Source organism: Oreochromis niloticus, linkage group LG17 (genome assembly GCF_001858045.2).
Source record: "Oreochromis niloticus isolate F11D_XX linkage group LG17, O_niloticus_UMD_NMBU, whole genome shotgun sequence".
NCBI lineage: Eukaryota > Metazoa > Chordata > Actinopteri > Cichliformes > Cichlidae > Oreochromis > Oreochromis niloticus.
This window is the reverse complement of record NC_031981.2, coordinates 33,435,133-33,457,127: the sequence shown is the minus strand read 5'-3', so window position 1 is coordinate 33,457,127 and position 21,995 is coordinate 33,435,133. Positions and strand designations below refer to the sequence as shown.

At 40.1% G+C, this 21,995-nt stretch overlaps 1 protein-coding gene across 19 annotated transcripts in view; it reads left to right on the top strand.

Moving 5' to 3' along the window:
• dock7 (dedicator of cytokinesis 7) overlaps nucleotides 1-21,977 on the top strand; it is a 46,095-nt gene extending 24,118 nt beyond the window's left edge. The window contains exons 21-53 of one of the 19 annotated variants that reach the window (XM_025899825.1): nucleotides 70-234; nucleotides 427-447; nucleotides 706-875; nucleotides 2,031-2,123; nucleotides 3,722-3,811; nucleotides 5,086-5,181; nucleotides 5,329-5,469; nucleotides 5,721-5,834; nucleotides 6,138-6,305; nucleotides 6,433-6,572; nucleotides 6,715-6,884; nucleotides 7,148-7,326; nucleotides 7,433-7,615; nucleotides 8,092-8,251; nucleotides 8,533-8,629; nucleotides 10,145-10,162; nucleotides 11,367-11,463; nucleotides 11,574-11,708; nucleotides 11,793-11,945; nucleotides 12,190-12,348; nucleotides 12,534-12,634; nucleotides 12,783-12,975; nucleotides 13,099-13,242; nucleotides 13,328-13,459; nucleotides 14,814-14,828; nucleotides 17,886-18,011; nucleotides 18,103-18,192; nucleotides 18,287-18,523; nucleotides 18,608-18,751; nucleotides 18,827-18,933; nucleotides 19,181-19,348; nucleotides 19,496-19,515; nucleotides 21,162-21,977. In XM_025899825.1, the coding sequence (XP_025755610.1) occupies nucleotides 70-234; nucleotides 427-447; nucleotides 706-875; nucleotides 2,031-2,123; nucleotides 3,722-3,811; nucleotides 5,086-5,181; nucleotides 5,329-5,469; nucleotides 5,721-5,834; nucleotides 6,138-6,305; nucleotides 6,433-6,572; nucleotides 6,715-6,884; nucleotides 7,148-7,326; nucleotides 7,433-7,615; nucleotides 8,092-8,251; nucleotides 8,533-8,629; nucleotides 10,145-10,162; nucleotides 11,367-11,463; nucleotides 11,574-11,708; nucleotides 11,793-11,945; nucleotides 12,190-12,348; nucleotides 12,534-12,634; nucleotides 12,783-12,975; nucleotides 13,099-13,242; nucleotides 13,328-13,459; nucleotides 14,814-14,828; nucleotides 17,886-18,011; nucleotides 18,103-18,192; nucleotides 18,287-18,523; nucleotides 18,608-18,751; nucleotides 18,827-18,933; nucleotides 19,181-19,348; nucleotides 19,496-19,511 (4,022 nt within the window). In that variant the 3' untranslated portion in view covers nucleotides 19,512-19,515; nucleotides 21,162-21,977. Of the gene's footprint in view, nucleotides 1-69; nucleotides 235-426; nucleotides 448-705; nucleotides 876-2,030; nucleotides 2,124-3,721; nucleotides 3,812-5,085; nucleotides 5,182-5,328; nucleotides 5,470-5,720; nucleotides 5,835-6,137; nucleotides 6,306-6,432; nucleotides 6,573-6,714; nucleotides 6,885-7,147; nucleotides 7,327-7,432; nucleotides 7,616-8,091; nucleotides 8,252-8,532; nucleotides 8,630-10,144; nucleotides 10,163-11,366; nucleotides 11,464-11,573; nucleotides 11,709-11,792; nucleotides 11,946-12,189; nucleotides 12,349-12,533; nucleotides 12,635-12,782; nucleotides 12,976-13,098; nucleotides 13,243-13,327; nucleotides 13,460-14,813; nucleotides 14,829-17,876; nucleotides 18,012-18,102; nucleotides 18,193-18,286; nucleotides 18,524-18,607; nucleotides 18,752-18,826; nucleotides 18,934-19,180; nucleotides 19,349-19,495; nucleotides 19,516-21,161 lie in introns of all 19 variants that reach the window. The other 18 variants (XM_025899824.1, XM_025899819.1, XM_025899827.1 and 15 more) reach the window with 18 other exon arrangements.
• The last annotated feature ends 18 nt before the right edge of the window (nucleotides 21,978-21,995 follow it).

Here is a 21,995-nt window from a genome sequence, read left to right as displayed (position 1 = left end):
TCAGATAAAAACGAAAAGCTACACTTGTAATTATGTTAACTAGCAGAAAGCTCTTCTTTTTGTCTTTAGTGAATCTTGGGCAAGCATGTTTCGAGGTGATGGCCTCCATAGTGAACCGTCTTCATAAGTACCTGGACACCAGCCAGGACATGCACGGACGCAATAGCCTGCTGTCTTCATACATCCACTATGTCTTCCGCTTGCCCAGCACCGACCCCAACTCACCCTCGCCAGGTACGGGAACAGTGACTACAGTGTCCTCCCATTTTTCTTTATCCTGAATCTTCTATTTTCTCCTTTTAAGTTAACCCCTTTCAACCCTTAACTCATCAAATCTTCCTGCCATAATTTTCTTTTTCTATTTCTTTTCATCTTTTACTATTTTTTCCTCCCACATCCATTTTGTCTTCTGCCTGCCCAACACAGACACCAACTCATCCTTAACAGGTAGATATGGCCAGCGTCTGTACATCACAATAGATTTAGCCTTTGGATAAAAGTTAGTTGTTTTTTTGGTGTATTGGCTTGTATTTGGTATATACAGGTTTTTGGGGGGTTTTGCAGCGGCTTTTGTTGTTAAACCATCCACTACCAGAAGTGTTAATAAACTACTCTGAAATAATGGATTCATTACTGTATGGTTAGGTGCAATGGCTCATCGAACTCCTATTTTCCTCATTTTCTTTCCGTTGTGTGTTGCCAAAGGCCCAGGAGGGTTGGGAGGTTCGGTTCACTATGCCACCATGGCTCGCTCAGCTGTTCGACCAGCCAGCCTTAACCTCAATCGCTCCCGTAGTCTTAGCAACAGTAACCCTGACATCTCCGGTACGCCCACCTCTCCTGACGATGAGGTCCGCTCCATCATTGGCAGCAAGGTAAGGTCGTCAAGTCACACATGACCCTATAACTTCTTTTCTCTGAATGGTCATTCAGTTTTCTGTTAAATCTTTAACAAAGCACTAAAATTCTTACATGTGGTCCAAATGTGGCCTGAGCCCACACTCGTATTTTTGGGAGCACTTTGCTCTAAATTTGGCTCATACATACTCAATGTGGATGTCAGATACTGTAGTTAATTATTTAACACTGTTGTAATGTAGGAGCTCTTGCTCTGTGATGTATTTTTAGACAGACTCATGTAAGGTATTTGTACTGAATATGTGTATCTTAAACCACACAAGGTAGAGGCCTCCCTCTGCACAGTGACCCACAGTTTTATCAACATGTAAACTGCATGCGCGTTGTGCAAACACAAGCTTGAACATCTTATCTCTCCAACCGTTGTACCAGCAGCCTGTCACATACACACACATATACTCACTCACTCACATGCTATGCACAAATAATGCTTATTATGCATTGTGAACAATGTACGGTGTATTTAGTTTAAAGTCAAATCAGTCAAGATTAAATTAAATAGTTTCAAAGGCCATGTCTTTTCTGAGGACTCTAACAGTAGCAAAGTCTTTTCAGTCTTTATTTGATTTCTTTGTTCCTTTTTATTTCATTTTATCCTTTTAATTGAGTTCATGTATTTTGTCTCATATAATTTGGGAGTTCCCAATTCAAACTTTTTTTTTTTCATTTAACCCCCTCGAAAAAAACCCCAACAAATATGTGAACAGTGAGTGAATGATGTAATGTGCCTTTCTAATGGTCTTGCTGTACTTGTAACCATGACATGATGGATGCAGCCCCTTTTTTTGATGAATGTTCCCTTTTGCTGCTAATACTTAACTAAACCTTTCTTCTCTTGTCTCTTAGGGAGGGGTAGTTGTTGTTGGGGTTTTTTTTAATGCAGAGAAAGAAAGGGAGAGAGAGAGAACCTTTGTGCTTTGCTCCTATGTGGTGATGATTTTTAATTTACTGACAGCTAACCGTTTTGAGGCCCTTGGCATCTTCCAGCTGTCCTGACCTCTGAACCTCTTTAACTTGTCATTATTCCTTCCCTCCTCCTTCTCCCCCCCGTGCTGCTCGCTTGTTCCCTTGCTTCCTGCCTGCCTTGTGTCCTTTGACCCTGGCACCCCTAGGGCTTAGACCGATCCAACTCGTGGGTGAACACCATGGGCTCTAAGAGTGCCCCCTGGGGATCCAGCCCTGGGTCCGCTCCAGAAACCATGCAGGTGGTTTTATGAATGCCCCGTCCTCCACTCTGCCTCACGACAAAAACAACCTACACTTAAGGGATACTGATATATTTGGAGTTTTGGCTTATTTGTGTGCTTTCCTGGAATCATTAATAGCGAGGCATATCGGGTATATCGGTGCTTATCCAGGTTTTTCATTTTTGTGTCTTTTTATTTTGTCATGCTCACACCTTTCATTAATATTTTCAGCCTATCCTTCAAGCTCTTTGCAATGGTTTTAAGTGACCTGGCTGTGATGCCGATCACATTTTGCTCTTTTAAAAATTCAAAGTACACATATTTCTAAACCACGCAAGTGGCTAGTATCAAAGACTCTAAAGACAAAGACATAAAAGACCAAAACTTCAGAATATTACAGTATTCTGTTATACCTCAAGTCACAACCCTCCCATTAATCCCATACGTGGGAGTCACAGCCGCCTCCATGACCCTCCAGTCATGTTAGTCTTAGGTGTCAGCCCTCTTTGCGAATCACATCTAACACCTCTCTTTTTTTCCTCTGTATCTGCATTAAAAGTAGTCTAAATTGAGATATATCCAAAAATAGGCCAGAGCAATTTATGGTAGCAGTTTCTCAGATATTGTTGACCACTCTTCTATGTTTACTGTGATCAGTCATTGCTAGCCTCAATCCAACACAATCTGTCAGAGAATAATTGGGTTGGTAGAGAAAAAAAGAGAGTTGTGTTAGAAATCCATCAGCAGACTAGTTGTTCTTTTTTATGTTTTTTTTTGTTGTTTTTTTTTTATTTATCTTTATCCCCTTTTTTAAAAAAAAAAAAAAAGTCCCTTTTCCCTCTCTAGATTTCTTCTGCTCTCAGCTAGTTAACCTGCATGACCCTCTCCTAACAAACCTCATTTCAACCACCGTTCATTTATTACTGGAGCATGGTATATCTGTGAGTGTGACTGTGCATCTACATGTGTGTGGTCTTTGTCCGCCTCACTTTCCATCTTAATGTGATGTTAAGTCCTCTGTCATTTTAAGTTGTCATAACATATTAATTTACACAAATATAAAAATAAATGGGCATATTGTAGCCATAGAATCACACCTAGCTTACCACAGTAAATGTGCATAGACTGGCAGAGCACAGTCATAATAAGCATTTAGCATGGGATGTCGTCCACCTACCTGCAATAAAACCATCTCTAAGGTCTTGTATTTACCTGGAGGGATGCAGAATGGCTCATTATTAAGAAATGGCTACAGTGTTGCACAAAAGCATTATTAATGTTGGGACTATATTTGATTGCACTTTTGTGTAGCCATTTTGCATCTCTACCATAAGATGCTCAAACTATTGATGTATCAGCTGTTTTAGATTACGGGTACAATGCTTTTCAAGTGCTGTGTCCCTGTCCTGTGTCTGTTGTTTTGTGTCTTCATGTATGAAAATGTCCAACAGATCACAAAAGTGTGCTTGTGCGTGTGTGTGTGTGCGCGCGCGCGAGGGGGCTGTGTTACTCAGCACGCACGTTTTGCCTGTGCGCTGAGGAAGAAGGTGCAACCCCACTCTCTAGTTGCTCCTCCACTAACCTTGCTGTCACCGTTCCATTCATCCCACTCATAGGCCATGGAGCGCTGTGGCAATCGCATGTCTTCGCACACTGAGAGCGCCAGTTTCTTGCAAACTTTAACAGGACGGTTGCCCACAAAAAAGGTAGAGCCACTTGCACTGGGGGAGGAGCCGACCCCCAGCCACCTCTTGTCCTCCTCCTCACCTGTCTTGTCTGTGGATGTGTGCCTCTGGATTGATTGATGTCGTATTTGGTTGTTGTGTAGTCTTGTTGAATGCTGTATGTCACCGATCTGCCTCTTGTTCTCAATATGAGGATATTTTGATGTGATGTGAATGTTGGTTGTAATCTGGCTAACACTGACTATTGGAAAGTCTTTCTTTATTGTCCACCGCTGAGTCAGAGAGTGCAAATTGTATTTGGTTTTCATTTAAGAAAATCCAATACTGTTTAGCTTTCAGTCAGGTGCTATGTTACCATAGGACATACTTACCAATAAACATATAGACAGATGGGTGGGTATGTTTAGTGTCTATCGGGAAAAAGTTTATAATGTTCACTTAGGTTGAAAATATTCAGTTTACAATAGAATTTTCAAGCAGGTCTAGTTTACTTGGTGTTTTATACCAAGCTGTGCATCTGCTATAACAACCTTAAACTCTTTAATAAAATATTTCTTTCCAGTAGGCAGTACAATACAGGTTTAAAATGATGTATTTAAGACTTACCAGTCTGGTCAAAAGTCAGTATGTTAGCCAGACTTGTGGTGGATGTTAGTGTTGCATAAAATACACACAGCTCGAAAAATGTTATTTTTGCATAATAAGACTACCAAATGTAAAATAATAATAATAATAATAATAATAATAATAATAATAAATGTTGTTCTTTGTAAAACTAGAATTATTTTTCTGTCTTTAAAAGAGAGAAATGTATTTTAGCCATATACATTAGGTCGCACTACAAAATACTGCAGTTTCCATGGTGAAAAGAGTGCATCATTTGTTAAAAGCAAAAATGGTTGCACACGTCTATAACAGTTTGTTTTTTTTATTAATATCTAACTTTGTCTGCAGTGAAGTTCATTTTCAGCTTTGGAGGAGCAGAAGCTTTACTGGGCTGTCTTGTTCTTTCATATAGAGAATGTAGTACGCGTTCTTATTTGTTCTATATTCCTGGTCACAACAGTTGATACCTGCTAGCAGGTTATGTCTGTAGCCAATCTAAAACTTCTTTTATGTCATAACCCACAAAAATAAATACATTTTGAGATCTATCTGACCAGGCGAACTAAGTATAGATTATGCTTGGTTACTTTTTCTGGTGCCTCACATTATCTCTGTCTGGCTGTACTGCTTTCCCTTTCCCTCTCTGTCTGTCCCTCTCTCTTTCTCTCGGTTTTGATTTTCTGACTCAGCTCTTCCATGAAGAGTTGGCTCTCCAGTGGGTGGTGAGCAGTGGAAGTGTGCGTGAGGGTGCTCTGCAACAGGCCTGGTTTTTCTTTGAACTCATGGTAAGAAAACAAAATCTGGATAAAGTGTGACATACGTGGGTCTGTCTCACATTGTTCCTTTTGTGTAAAAATAAAAAATAATACTAATAATGTTAATAAAACCTGCCAACAGCTTATGTTTTAACCCAATGAACACCTTTACCTCAGGTGAAGAGTATTATCCACCACCTTTACTTCACTGACCGCTTAGAGTCACCCAGGAAGAACCGTTTCCCAGAGCGCTTCATGGATGACATCACAGCTCTGGTCAGCACCATCGCTGGTGACATTGTGTCTCGCTTCCAAAAGGTAAATAATGACCCAGTTCTGTGTCTTGAGGTGTTAGTAAGAGGCTTGTCATGTTGGATTGGAACGGGGATTTGCAGGATTGTTGTATATGGAAAAAGGAATCTTATGAGTTGTTAAAACTGTAAAAGAAGTTGTATGTTCAAATATTTTTTGTAATTTCTGGATATTATTTTGTGGCATTTTAAGTTTGGAGTTGTAATTTCCAAAGCATGCCCTTGACATGTATAAAGCATGTTTTCTCATCCATTCAGGATCTGGAGCTGGTGGAGAGGCTGAACATGAGCCTGGCCTTCTTTCTCAATGACTTGCTGTCAGTTATGGATCGAGGTTTTGTCTTCAGCCTGATTAGGGCATACTGGAAACAGGTAAATGAGTTTGTTTTTCTCTGTCTTTTGGTTTTTAAGTTTTAAATTGCCATGGCTGTCAGGAGCAGTATGACTGAAAAAAAGCTGACAAAATCCAGGTGAGTGCAGAAGTTTCTGATTAGGCCTTCATTTAACTATTTGTGTATTTCAGCTTTATTCACAGCACTATGATTATAACAGAGTAATATGTGATGGCATTTCAGCACTTTCTTTTACTGCACATACTTCATTATTTTTTCTAAATAAAGCATTTTAAAATGTTTAAAAATATGTAAATGAGTGTTTTCTATTGCTTCTTTCTAGGTGTCCACAAAGCTTTACGCTTTACAGAACCCAACTCTGGAGTCTTTGCGGCTTGATTTCTTAAGGATTGTTTGCAGTCATGAACACTACGTCACCCTCAACCTGCCCTGCAGCCTGCTCACACCACCTGCCTCTCCTTCCCCGTCTGTGTCCTCAGCAACATCGCAGGTCAATTTTCACTCTTTTTGCCCTTAAAAAGCAGACACTATGAAAATTTCAGTGTACAGATGTTAGATTTAAGTACAGTCAAAGTAATGACAGAGAACTTATTAATAGTGTCTCTTATCTCTCACAGAGCTCTGGCTTCTCCACACATGTCCAGGACCAAAAGATAGCCAACATGTTTGAGCTGTCTGTCCCCTTCAGAGAACAGCATTATCTGGCTGGACTGGTACTGTCTGAACTGTCAGTAATACTGGACCCAGACAATGAGGGGTGAGAAGATGTTTTAATTAAGAAAGATTGTAAATGTGAATGTGTTTTATTGTCTGAATCTTCCCGTAAATGAGCTGAAACATTCCATTTCGCTTCCTTTTAAATTTGTTTTGCTTCTTCTCTTATGTATTGTCCACCGTAGGATGTTCGGTCTGCATAAGAAAGTAGTGAGCGTCGTTCACAACCTCCTTTCCAGCCACGACTCTGATCCTCGCTACGCCGATCCTGAAGTCAAAGCCCGTGTTGCTATGCTTTACCTGCCTCTCATCGGCATTGTCATGGAGGCACTGCCTCAACTCCACGATTTTACAGGTACAGGTGACATTTTTAGTATGAAGCAGCGTAAGAGTTAGCTAGAGTTAGCAATGTACAAATCTTTTGATTACTTTTTGATTTTTTTTTCAAACCTTTACATTAGTTTAAATATTTTCTCAGGTCTTCTTTCAATTTTGTCAAGATAATTTCCTTATCAAAACGCAAATGTATTATCTTCCTCAGTTTTTATCTTTGTCTGCTGTCTGATGTCATGTCTGATTATTTGGCAACTTATGTTCTTTCCTTTTTTGTTTTATTAGAGTCACATAATCAGTGGGGTCGTCCGGGCGGCCCTCAGGGGGCAGCCGTAGGCACCAGCGGAGAAGAGACAGAGGGAGAAGGTAACAGCATGATCAGTCAGACTGTCGCCATGGCAATAGCAGGCACTTCAACCGCATCTCCGATGTCCCGACCGAGCAGCTTCTTGCTCAACTCGCAGGTAATTTCCTGCAAGACACAGTGACTGTAATATTCATTTATCTGCAGTTAATGGAAATATCTCAGTGCCGTGTGCTGCTTCCTCCTTTTGTGTTCTCGCATTCCAGGCGAGTCGTCAGCATGGGAGCTTCTCAGCCGAGTCCAGTCGGAGCCTGCTGATCTGTCTGCTGTGGGTGCTAAAGAACGCTGATGAGCTAGTGTTACAGAAATGGTTCACAGACCTATCAGTGTCCCAGCTCAATCGCCTTCTGGATCTCCTCTACCTCTGCGTCTCCTGCTTTGAATACAAGGTAACATCAACAATCACTGCCTAACAGTTTGAGCTAATTAAGCATTAATTACCCACCTGAGAGCACACTGCGTACTGGGGGAATCTACATTGTGGGTTACGTTCACCTCTTCTGTTTATTTTCTATATTAAAACTGGGGGAGCTCATGAGCTTGTATGACATTTCTAATTGAAACTTGGTGAAACTACAAAACCAAACTTTTGCATGTGCTCTAATACTAACTAAACTAAAAATATTTTCACATTTACTATCTAACTTTACATTTCTTTTCAAAAGGTTCTATAATTATCTATTTCCTTCTGTGTGTTTCAAGCTCTTTATGCTATGCTGTGTGTTTGCTTTTTGCTGTGCTGTGCTTGCATATTTGCTTTTCATGCTACTAACCCGCTTTGCCTGCTTGGTGCTTCGCTGCAAGTAACTTCCCTGCTGTGTGTGTTCTCTGTCCGTCCATTCACCCTCTACCTCATGGATACAAGGCCCATGTTGTGTTCACCATGCAGGGCAAGAAGGCGTTTGAACGCATGAACAGCCTAACCTTTAAGAAATCCAAAGATATGAAGGCCAAGCTGGAGGAAGCCATACTGGGCAGCATCGGGGCCAGACAGGAAATGGTGCGACGCAGCCGGGGGCAGCTAGGTGAGATTTAAACTTCAGGCACACTCACACAGTTGCAGGTAGGAAGAAATAAGAAATGCTGATTAGCAAAATTTCAGGGTTACACCAACACTTAGAATAATCAGTGTATTCTGCTTTTTCTCCTGGACACAGGTGCATGCATACATACGTGCATTCGGCTGTACCTTTTGAAAGTACTGTAAATATAGCTACAGCCAGTTTGTCACGTTTTTTGTGTCCAGGGAGCCTCTTTCATCACAGTTTAAAAAAGAAACGGTAAATAATGTTTCCCCATCATTTAGAGCGGAGTCCATCTGGCAGTGCTTTTGGCAGCCAGGAAAACCTTCGATGGAGAAAGGACATGACCCACTGGAGACAAAACAGCGAAAAGATGGACAAGTATGGTCTTTCGAACTGTTGAAGGACATTTTTCTGATTACTGTTTCATGCACAAGAAAACATAAAATTTCTTTAATAATCTAAAGAGCTTGCAAAGAAAGCGACTGGACTTCTTTAAGTTTCTTGAAGACATTCACCTCTCAGAAGTTTCTTCAGTTCTAAGACCAAATAGTCCCACTAGGGCTTAAATACCTGGGAGTCTCCATAGTCTCCACTGCCTCGGTTGTAGGTATGCAATTGAAGAGTGAAACCACATCAAAGGACACAAGAAGTCCAGTCGCTTTTCTTTCCAAGCTTCTTGACCTGGATGACTGAGGACCTACACAGACATTTTTTTAATGGCATTGTGGAACTTTATTCTCTTAGGGGCACATGCACGAGTCAGGTCTGTCTCAAACTGCATTTTAAATTTCCACGAAATGGGCAAAACTTGAGCTAAAAAGCTAGTCCCATTTCTCAGATATGCTACAATTAAAGCACTCAAGAGAAAGATGCTTTAACAAGGTAAAGGACTTAAAGTTCAAAATGAACCTCAGATAGTAGAAAACCATGAGATATATATGAAAGAAAAAACATTTCTGAAAAGAATCTCAAAGATTTCTCATCAGTCCAGATGCAAAGTCTGGACTGATGAGTCCTGATCATATTCATTTTTTTGTGCCACCACTCCATTATTGCATCTTTATTTTGATTTAACAGTAAAATTTTTACTTATACCCTTTACAGGATGCCACTGCTAAGGTTTGGACAATGTACACAGTGGATTTTAAATGAAGCAATCAATATGTGATTGAAGTGCAGACTTTTAGCCTTAATTCGGGATGTTTAACAACTTTGTTGTATGTAGTTTCACATTTTTAAAGACAAAAAAGGAATTGACTGACAAGAGGTTTTTTAACACATGAGGTCTGATCCCACAGTTTGTCATGACAAACTAAGCAGATCAAAGATTTGAAACTGGTTCCAAGTGTTGGAAGCCAGAATGATGAGAAGGAGAGAATGAGCTCCTGATCCAAAGCATATGATGATGGGGCAGTGTTTTTGCATTGCATATATATGCATTGGGGACTACATATAAAATAATTCCTAACTTTTGTTAAACCCTTTGAATGAAATCTGAAGGTCTGCACTTCAGTCAGGTTTTGATTTTTTTAATTTAAAATCCACTGTAGTGGTGTACAGATGCAGTTATGATCCTAACTGATACTCTAAGAATACATGCCCATTGCAAACACATTGTTATTTTGTCATGTACTTGTGTACTGTGTATGACTATGCTAACTTTGCCATGTTTAAGCAACAACTAAAAGTATCTGTATAACACGGGAGCTTAAAGCTTGAAGGTTTTGCATCTTTTTGCCAATATTTTTTGTCAAATGATGACAAAAAATATATCATTATGCCTTTTTGTTTTACTGTTTTAATTTTAATTCCTGTTCTTTTATCATTTCTGCTCCAGCATTTGTCTTCTGTTAATTTCCATTTGTTCTCTCATGTCACTGTGTGTTAATGTAGGAGTCACAGATCAGTCAGGTATTGTATTGTCCACATTTGCTGTGTGCTCCTTTAAATTCCTCCCTGCTTTAGTGCCTCTTTTAAGGTGTACTGCCATGCATGTGGGAAGTCCGACAGGTGAAGTGGATGCAGACTGAACTGATTAGCTTGTATTTGATTCTTACCTTTTACCAAGTCATGAACATTTTTTTGAATTAACATAATTTTGAGTGAGATACTTTAACACTTTAGCAATTAATGCAATCAGTAATTTGTTCGCATTCATTTCCTTTCCATTTTAACTTCTTAAGTTCACACATGCACATCAGAGCACCAACAGAGCCCCCCCCTGATCCTGGCCCTGACCCTCAAATCCCCTGTCCCATCAGTCCCTCTCCTGGTAACAACAAACTCTGCCTTGGGGTTGGTAGTGGTTGCAGTGGGCCTGTTCTGCTTTTTAACCAGTGTGCTTGTTTTTCTGGGGTCCTGACTGATGTTTACACCTGGTTGATGTTTCCGGGGGGAAAAGACAAATGTGGCAAAAGCTTTTTTGTTATCGGTCATTTATTCAGCTCTGTATTATTTAATCACAGGCATTTTAGGACATGTAGACTAACAAAATAAAAGTCTCTGCGTTCTTCCTGTAGATCAGGAATAATGGGCTGCTTTTTTCTAACTTTAAATTATGCCATTCTTTTAATGCCTCTCATATTTCCTCTAAGAAAAGAGCAGATAGGTTTAGGCCACAGGTGTCGAACTCCAGGCCTCGAGGCCCGGTGTCCTGCAGGTTTTGGATGTGACCTTGATCCAACACAGCTGATTCAAATGGCTAAATTACCTCCTCAACATGTCTTGTAGTTCTCCAGAGGCCTGGTAATGAACTACTCATTTGATTCAGGTGTGTTCACCCAGGGTGTTATCTAAAACCTGCAGGACACCGGCCCTTGAGGCCTGCACTTCGACACCCCTGGTTTAGGCTAACTGTCTCTCAGTGTAGGGCTTTCTTGGATTTTGCCAGAAATAAACCAAATAGCGTAAACATACTCTTTTGTGTTTTAGACACAGCTGGCTGAGCATCCACACCACACATAACATGTTTTTCCTCTAAATTGTGTTCATTGTTTATGATTCTGTGCAGTGGATTAATGTGGTGACTGGAAGCTCACGCAGCACTCAGTGGCACATCATCAGAGCCGCAATGTATGAGTTAAGTTTGTGACGGCGTCTTCTTGTGTCTTTGCAGGACGAGAGCAGAGCTGGAACATGAAGCTCTTATTGATGGTAATCTCGCAACAGAGGCCAATTTAATAATACTTGATACTCTGGAGATTATTGTACAGGTATGGAAGTGAAGAAGACGTATCCACACTAAATGGAAACAGGCATATAGTCACAGTCATGCTGTGTTCAGAGGCCTATTACAGCTGCTTATGAGTCCTTTTCCCTCCAGACGGCATCAGTGACGGAATCCAAGGAGAGTATCCTGGGTGGAGTGCTGAAGGTGCTGCTCCACAGCATGGCCTGCAACCAGAGCGCCCTCTACCTTCAGCATTGTTTTGCCACACAGAGGGCCCTGGTATCTAAGGTTAGACTACTGGGCTTTCTTTATGTGTGAAGCATGCTTATTTCATCTTTCGGGATTACATGGCTTCTCTCTTTGCCCGTGTAGTTTCCCGAACTGCTCTTTGAGGAAGAAACAGAGCAGTGTGCTGATCTGTGTCTGCGACTGCTGAGGAGCTGCAGCAGCAGCATAAGCACGATCAGATCCCATGCCAGTGCTTCCCTCTACCTCCTCATGAGGCAAAACTTTGAGATTGGCAATGTAAGTACAGAGTTGATGGGTTGATGGGTCTGGAATGTGGCTGTACTATTACAACTAACATATTTGTTAACTTTAATTCACCTGGTTTATCTGAATACCAAACTGTGCAGTCATACCAAACTTTAGTTCAGTTACTGATGTATGCATTATTGAAAGCATAATGTTTCCTTCTATCTTCATATGTCAGTAGAAAGCCAACAGCCTTGACATCATGTGTGTTTTTTCTTTTTGCTTGCACTTTTAGAACTTTGCAAGAGTAAAGATGCAGGTGACAATGTCTCTTTCCTCGCTGGTTGGAACGTCTCAGAATTTCAATGAAGAGTTCCTCCGTCGCTCTCTAAAGACCATCCTTACCTATGCAGAGGAGGACCTGGAGCTGAGGGAGACCACGTTCCCGGATCAGGTACTGGGTTATCTATTAAGTTGTTTTCCATCACTGCTCAGAAAGGCAAAATATCCAAATTGCTGCTGATCCTATTTTTCTAATTTGATTTTCTCATGTGATTCTCTGGACCTTGTAGTTTTCAAACATGTCGTCATCCTGGAGAAGGAGCCTCTTTAACCTGAGCCGTATTTTCTTGCTTTCAGGTTCAGGACCTTGTTTTTAATCTGCACATGATCCTGTCTGACACAGTGAAGATGAAGGAGCACCAGGAAGATCCTGAGATGTTGATAGATCTCATGTACAGGTACAAAACCCATGTGCAATGGAGCGATTTCTTTTGATTACTTAGAAGAGCATTTATTCATTGTAGTTGGTTAGTTAGTCAATATCTGGTTGTGGGTGTGATTTCCTGTGTGGTCTGTGTGTGCATTTGCATTTGTGTCCACTTAAAGGATTGCAAAAGGTTACCAGACATCTCCAGACTTGCGGCTGACATGGCTCCAGAACATGGCTGGAAAGCACTCTGAGAGAAACAACCATGCTGAGGCTGCTCAGTGTCTGGTGCACAGTGCTGCCTTAGTGGCAGAATACCTAAGCATGCTGGAGGACCGCAAATATCTTCCTGTAGGCTGTGTCACCTTCCAGGTATGAGCATTCCTTGGTATTGTTTGTGCACATGTCTCTCCTCTACAGAAACACATTTCTTACAATGACTGTGCATGCACCATCGCCTTCATTTTTTTAAATGTGTGTGGTTATGTGCTCTAGAATATTTCTTCAAATGTGCTGGAGGAATCTGCGGTCTCTGATGATGTAGTGTCACCAGACGAGGAGGGAATCTGTTCAGGGAAATATTTCACTGAGATTGGTCTCGTGGGTCTCCTAGAGCAGGCTGCTGCCTCTTTTTCCATGGTGAGAGATGGAAACATGAACGGGTCCTTATTTTTTTTGTTTTTTTTGGCCTGCTATTATTTAAAATAATTCTTCATCCTTCCAGGCTGGCATGTATGAAGCTGTGAATGAAGTTTATAAGGTACTGATCCCAGTTCACGAAGCCAACAGGGACGCAAAGAAGCTAGCCACCATTCATGGTAAACTACAGGAAGCCTTTGGCAAAATTGTTCATCAGGTAAACACACACACACAAAGTAGACTACTTCTTCAAATCACAACTCCCAGCAGTTTGTGGTGCCGACCTGGCACTAAATTTATGCAATTATATTCAAAGATGAATTTTTTTTATATCTCAGTGTAAAAACATCACTCAGATTTATTGTATTCATTGTCAGACTTCTGCTATGAGAAGATTACATTTGGGATACACAAGGTTACTTTTTGTTTTATTTTCTTATGTAAATCCACCAAAGCTGTTTTTATACATAAATTCCAGACAGTGTCATGAGAATCGGGTCAGGAAATTGTCTGGAGCAGTCCATGTCAGATACCTTATCACTGCTGGAAATGCTCCATTTGGTTTTTTTTTTATGTGGCACAATGCCTGGGTAGAGGGTGGAGGAGGCAGGGCTTACAGGAATTCTCCAGATAGTCATGGGCTCTCTTCAAACATAGTTTTAATTGGACATTCATAGACTTTGTTCTATGGAGCCAGCAGGGCAAAAATCGTTTAATATTTATGATGCATGCTTTGCGTTCTCACATGCGGCTCATCCAAAAAATGCTTGAGTGAACACAATTTAAGACTTGTGCGGTTGAATTAGAGTTAAGTAATTATGGTATAGTGTCAAGATCAGCACTTACAATGAAAAGGAGAATTTTTTTGTCACTGTCATATGAATATATGCACAAATACACTTTTCTCACACAGATTAACGGTCATGTTAAACAGCCAGTGTAGATGGTATCAATTGACAAAAAAGGATGTTGCTTCTTGTCTGCAGGACTTTTAAAATTTACATACATCAGTCTCGATATGAGTCACTACACAGAAAAACAATGGATTTCAGTTAATGTTGCGTACACACCAGCTGTCACAGACAAAGCTTTGCATGATCTTATCAGTTGGCAGTTAAATCCTAGTATATTTATTTATGCCTGATACCCACCATGCTTTACTTTTCTGTGAAGTATGAACTTAAGCATGCATGACATGTTGGATTCCAGCTGGGTTTTTTTTTTTTTTTTATCTGCATTTTTTGTTAAAGGCCAGTTGTGTGGATTGTGTGACACAGACGGGTTGCAGTCGTCTGGTGCGCAGAGCAACTGCTCTTGCAAAGCAGACTTTTTCATAGTGACAAAAACATTCATGTGTAAAGAAAGCATCCCTGTTTTTTTTGTTTGTTTGTTTGTTGTTTAAAGAATATTTCTGTCCAGCTCGACAACTTAGTAACCTGGATTCGTTTCAAAGCGTTCATTCTCCTTGTTGTAACATCCTTTGTGTGTGTGTGTGTGCGTGCGTGCGTGCGTGTGTCGGAGGGCGTATGCGTCTTGTCGTTCACATGTCCTGTATTCTCTTTGTTATGCAGAGTACTGGCTGGGAGGTAGGTGACTAAACAGCTCCTGCTTGGCCCTGCTCATGTGGTTTATCTTGTTGTATTTTCTTTTTATTTACTCTCATCTTTTTATTTGCTAGCTGTTGGCATTCTTCTTCTTTGTTACATACATCCAAATCCATTAACATCTGCAGACAACATCAACTGTCTGCCCCCTTACCTGCTGGGGACGCTCGCTGTCTAAGCAACAACACCTTTCACCGTTTTCCTCTCTCCTCACTCTTCTTACACTGCAAGAGGAGCTTGTGTTTGTGTCTTTTTTTTTTTTATTCTTTACATGTGACAGTGTTGACAGGCTGTGCATGGGAGCCACGGTGTGTGACACTAATGACAAAAGTCTCAGCGAATGCATCACCTGCACAATCCACCTTTTTACCCCCCTCCATTCCTCGTCTTCTATCTGTCTGCTGGGTGTGTCGGTGGGCACACACGCGCATCAGCTGTCACACTTCATCTCATCTTCAACCACAGGGCTCGATTTCAGTGCACTGTTTTGACATGAAAGGTGTCTGTTAGCCATCCCGCTGTAGCCGTGGGGTCATTCTTGCCACACACAATTAAATGAGCCTTTTAACACGCAAGGTGTTGCAGACTTTGGGTCGAGGCTGGAACCAAATTCCCCAAAGGCAGTTTGGTGTTTTCTAAGAGGGTTCAACTCACAGTAATCTCAGGATTACTTGATTTATCCCTTTTGATTTTGATTGGTTGTTATTCTTGCCCTTTCTTTTGATAGTTTAAACTAAATCGACCCCTGATTTTTGTTTCATGCATTCTGTCCCTTTGTTAACAGTATTAACCTCTGAGTTCTCATGGTCTGTTGCATGAATTGGACAGAGCACAGGAAGCGCACTGAGCGTGCATGGTGTGTTTCCGAGGGTTGTGGATTATTTGTTTTTTTTTTTTTCCCCTCACGTTTGTTTTTTTAATTCTTCACTGTCTGCCTTTGCATGGTCTGGATCCTCCACAATGAGTTTCTGTTCTTTCTCACAATCAGTGGAGATATTTTTACTGTTGTGTGTTAGTTTGTGTTGTTTTTAAAATTCTCTGGAGGAACCCAATCCTGATTAAAATTTGTTCTGTTTTTTTTTTCCTTTTTGATTTCCCTGGTTGCCGACCCTTCCTTCCTTCTTTACTTAATTGTGTCTTGTGGTAAGTTTCTTAGTTTACAGGGTTTCCTTAATTACTGCTTAAAAACATATTCAAATCAGTGGTTTAACCAGCAATACATGACTTGTATCTTTTTCGATATTCCCTTAAGTTACCCTGATGCTTTATCTAAACGTCTTCTGCATCAAGTTGTGTAGCATTTGCCTCAGATTTTCACATCATTTTCCTTTTTCCTGCCATACACACTTACACACTGGGCACTCACGGTGTACCTGCTGATTGATTGTGGGGCTTCCCTTTGGATGTTCTTTCCAAGTAGAGGTCTAAGCAAAAAAAAAAAAAATTAAAATTGGAGTTGATGGATGTTTTTCTTGTCAACAACTTCCAAAGATGTAACAGATGGTTGAGGTTAAAGTAGTTTTTGCCTTGTTTTGTTTCACAAACTTTTTCCCCTCCCGCTCAGTCTTTCTTTCTTTTTTTGTTATCTGTCTCTGTTTGTGACTTTAAGGCTTCTATTTAGAAAACTTTGGTGCTGCTTTGATCTGTGAGCTTGAGCTGTTTTTATTCTTAACATGGGCAAAAATTGCACACATGAAGAACACAAGCACTTACAAGCTGGGTGCAAAGGAGATGTCGAGTTCATGTTGACAACAGTAGATACATTTCAGACACTCCGGGGTATTTCTTGGCTTAGATTGGGATTTTTCACAAAAGCACATTTGCTCCATGCATAATAAAGACCATTCATCTGCATTCCTCGTATTTGTTATAATTATATAGATTTTCTAGTGATTTCTGACCATTTTATAAACCCAAATGTCTACTATGTTTACTTACAGTGGACCTTTTTGTGTGTTTCTTTATTGTTATAATAATATTTAAACGGGACCAAACTGTCAAATAAAGAGAATATGAAAGTAATTCCTATGACCCAAAGGTCAGGGTTCAGATTTTTTTTTCTATGCTTCCAGCTGCAGCACAGAAGCCCCACCCACATACTTTTCAAACCTTCTGATTGCAAGAGACAGCCAGTCAGATGAAAGTTTGCTTAAAAAGAGAGGGCTTGAAAGGAAAAGAGCTAAACCTGGCACTTATTTCTTGCTGATGTTTGACCTAGTTTGCTTGGTGCTTGAGCCTGACTAATCTATTAGCAGGCCAGTATCATTGCCCGATATCAGCTATTTGACAGTCGGTGTTTGTATTATGAATAACTTCTTGGTGAAAAAGAAAAATGTAAAGAAGAGATGGAAGAAACACTCTTCTATTTGATATTGCATAGGTTGTCCACCAGAGGGCACTGTGCAACTTCCCAGAGTCGGGTAGAGAGCAAACAAGTAGATAAGCAACTACATATAACAAATGTGTAGTTATTTATTTTATGGGAATTTTTTTTCTTTCAGACACATGAAACAAAAAGTCAGTCGATATATCAGAAGATCAGATTTTTAAATTACAAAATATCAATATTGGTTTCAGCCTTAAAAATCCCATATGAGTTCTGTCAGGTCCGTAAATGCGGTGGAAAAGCTGCTGAACAACCTTTTTTTTTAAAAAAGAAAAAGAAAAAAAAACAGTTGTTGAAATCACTTACTTTCTGTCTGAACCTTCAGTACACTCACATACAGCTGGTTGCAACTTATTGAACAGAACCAACAGATTTAATCACATACTGCATGAAACTTCTAATAGTCGTTGTTATATATGTAGCTATATAGCTACATATATATCGGATTGTAGGCATATCATTTCTTTCAGTGAACTATAAACTTTTTCTATCTTCTTTACCTCTGTGAAGAGAGCTGTAAAATCTAATAAAGTAAAAATACAAATGCTTACTGTTCCACAGTACATCACAGTATGCTGTAGCAGGGTGATGATGTTCTGCCTTGTTTTTAATCCATTTTTCATTGTTTCCCTCTGCTTGTTCAGGATGGAAAGAGAATGTTTGGTACTTACTTCAGAGTTGGATTTTATGGTACGAAGTTTGGTGACTTGGATGAGCAAGAGTTTGTGTACAAAGAGCCTGCCATCACAAAGCTGGCTGAAATCTCTCACAGGCTAGAGGTAAACTATGCTGTGCTCACGTTCTCTCTCTGTCAACCTAATCGTTTTCTGTGAAAGAGTAAAATGTTCTGTTCTTCGTCTTTTCTGGTAGGGTTTCTATGGGGAGCGATTTGGAGAGGACCAGGTAGAAGTCATTAAGGACTCCAACCCTGTGGACAAGTGCAAGCTGGACCCAAATAAGGTTTAGTGTTGATAAATTAAATGAACATATGTTAAACGGATGGAAATGGTCATGGCTAAAAAACAAACCAACCCAAAAACATTTCTTACTGTAGGCATTCATCCAGATCACATACGTGGAGCCGTACTTTGACACTTACGAAATGAAAGACCGCATCACATACTTTGACAAGAACTACAACTTGAGGCGTTTCGTATACTGCACTCCTTTCACCCTGGATGGGCGAGCGCATGGGGACCTGCACGAACAGTTCAAACGCAAGACCATCCTCACCACCTCCCATGCCTTCCCGTACATCAAGACACGGATCAACATCATCCACAAAGAGGAAGTAGGTCTACAGTCTGCCTGCACTTCACAGGTAAATTCCACAAACGTTCAGCCTTTTCATGCAACCACTCTGTCACTCTTCCAGATTATATCCACACCGATAGAAGTGGCAATAGAGGACATGCAGAAGAAGACTCAGGAGTTGGCGTTCGCCACCCACCAGGACCCTGCCGATGCCAAGATGCTGCAGATGGTTCTTCAGGGATCAGTAGGCACAACTGTGAACCAGGTAAGGTTTTAAATTTTTACCATGCAAAAACTTACAGCACTACTGATTCATAAAACTGAAAGCTGTTTTTCCAAGGGTCCTTTGGAGGTAGCTCAGGTGTTCCTGTCAGAGATCCCCAGTGACCCTAAACTGTACAGACACCACAATAAGCTTCGGCTCTGCTTTAAAGACTTCACCAAAAGGTATGGATTGTGCTTCCTCCAGGCAGAAGTTGAAACCTTCTCCTTTCACCCTGTATAAGCTGTAGAAATGATACAATACCACTGATTGTTGCTGTCTTGCTATATAACCGGACTATAGCACCCAAGTGCTATAGTTTTCACTTCACTCACCGAATTTGTTTTGACTTTCAGTCATCATTTTATTTCAAACAGACAACACGTGCTGTGTATTTACATGCCAGTATCGCACTATATTTTCCTGCCTAAGGTGTGAGGATGCCCTACGCAAAAACAAGAGCCTGATTGGTCCAGACCAGAAGGAGTACCAGAGGGAGCTGGAGAGGAATTATCACCGGCTGAAGGAGGCGCTGCAGCCTCTCATCAACAGGAAGATCCCCCAACTTTATAAGCCTGTACTGCAGGTCAACTCGCACAGGTGGGACCAAGCTGGCTTTCTCTCTCTGTGTCTGTATGTGAGTGAGAGTAGAGATTAAGTTTTTGGTTGTTAAATTAAATCAGTCTTTTTACATTTTTTTGGTTTTGCTTTTGTTTTGTGTTTTTTGCTTCTGTAAAAACAATGCAGCAAACGGACAGCTTGACAAGGTAGTTTGGACTTTTCGGAGTACGTTTTGTGTTGTGTTTTTGTTTTTTTCATTTGCATGTTTCTCACTGTTCAGGTTAGAGGGAAATGCTTTCAGTTTTAATTTTGAAATTAAAAATGATTGGATTTGTAAATATTTTAGGATACAGCATACTTTTTCTTTTCGTGCAACTTTATTTATCAGTTAAGAATTTACCTGTTGTATGAAGAGAACAACCAAGCCACACACAGACTTAGTAAAATCAGAATGAATGCAATTACCTTTTATTTATAAAGCACCAATTCACAACAAGTTGGCTAAAGGCGCTCTATATTGTAAGGAAGAGACTCTACAGAACATCATTTTTTCAGTGTGTCTGTTCATTTTATAAATTCGTTATATTTTTATCAAGGATATCGAGCATTTGTGATTTTGTTTACAGATTTGCAGATAAAAAGTGTACAGATGGAAATATACGTATATGTATATATATGCTTTGCAAGGCTTTAAAATTGCAGTAGCCAAAATTAGCTGCAATTTGGCTAGGCAACTTCTTTATGTTGCCATTGGACACAAAAGAAATCAATAATGATAATAAAATAAAAATGACTTTTTTCATACCGTAATTGAAATAGTTTGACTCGGGCACATCCTCTGGGCTACATCACAGTTTTAGAAAGTCATTCTTGTGATTAAAGATGCTACCAGCGCCAGGGCTAGGAGAAATCTGGACCAGCAGCAAGCTGCACACAGGCTCGAGAGCACGGCGTAGTCAGTTATAAAAAACTGTGGATTAATAGAGAGGACAACGAAGTTGTCTCTCTAGTGATCCCATAGCAGTACAAGAGCACCATCTGTTGACGTACGTAAACATAACAGTGTTGGAATAGTTCACAATAATAAACAAAAAAACGAGGGGCCATTTGTTCTGACAAAATTAAACATGTAGCATTTTCAAATCTACTACAAATAACTTTGGACAATCACAGGCAGTGGGCTAGTTCAAATACTACATTACATAACTCAATCATCTCCAGTCGAAAAAACTTGTATTCCCTGGTTGATTGCAAGGGGGTCTAGCTGTTGCTGAGTGAAATTGGTTGCACTAAAAACATCTGCAGGTTGTTGCAAGCCGTCTGTGGTTTTTCATTTAAGATGCAGATGCTATTTACTCTCAGAGCTGTAGTAAATCTTGAAATAGTACAGCGCAAAATGGAAAATGGCTACCAACTGCCACCAATCACTTGCCAAACAGTCGCAGAATACACAACCAGTGGTTGCCTGGCAGTCACTGACCACGCCCCAAGGCCTTAGTTAATGGGATATTCAAAATTAAGTCCACAGTGACTGACAGCAAAGTCTAGAAACTACAGCAACCAGAGAATTCATATTTTCCCTCACAATTTGTTGCCTGGTGGGTTGCTCTAGGCCTGTGAGACTGGGGTCAGCATTGATTCATAGCATGCATGAAGCATGTGTATATACTTGTGCTCGTCTTGTGGGAAGGTAGAGCTACAGGAGGACAGCTATTTTCACATACTAGGCTTTTCTAGATTTCTCCCTACTGCAGCTTTAACATTTCAGGTCAGCTTCTCATGACAGTTCAAAATGATTAGTGTTTTATTTCTTTTTTGTCCTCGTTAACATCTTTTTGTTTTTAATTTGCAGAGATTCCTTCAGCAGAATGAGTCTTCGCAAGCTTGACATTTGAAGATGAAGAGAACTACACACAAGCGCACCTGTACACCTACACAAACACTTAACCGAAACTGCAATATTAATTTATTCTCCAGTGTAAATAGGAGTGTCTCTTGAAAGTTGGTCAGTGTTTGGAAAAAAGCGTGTTTAAAGAAAAGGCTGAAAAGACTTGCAGCTTGGTACGTCATTCCAGTGTCTTAATTTGTTTACAGACAAACAGTTACACAATCAGCGCAGCAAACAAGTGGAACTTCATATTAAAGAGATACCTTGGCATTTAGAATTTCTTTTTGCTAGTCATTTCAGTAGGTAACAAGTGCTTATACTGTCCCCATGCTACCTTAAAATAACAAAAAAACAAAGCTCATGCTAGCACTCACTCTTGGAACCAATAGAAATGGCTGCAAGCTATAAAGAATGCTCCAGAGTTCTTTATTTCAGTAAAGTGCCAAAAAAAACCCTTTTTTTCTGCCAAATTTTTACAATTTTAAAAGTCAAGGTGTCTTTTTAATTATGTACGATGTGTCAAAAAAATCTGTACTCAATTTTCATGTGTGCACTTTTTTTTTTATGGTGTAGCATTGCATTTTACAACTTGAAAGTTTATGTAATGCAAAATGGGAGGGAAACCTGAAAACATGCAAAAAATTGTACCAGTATTTATCATGCTTTGTTTTTAGTTGAGGCGCCAATGTTTTAAACTTAGGTACTTTAAACCTCATTGTATAATTTTATGTAGTTTTGTTTTATTTTAAATATTTTACTAAATAAATATTTTAATGTTCAGGTGGTGTGATGTGATGT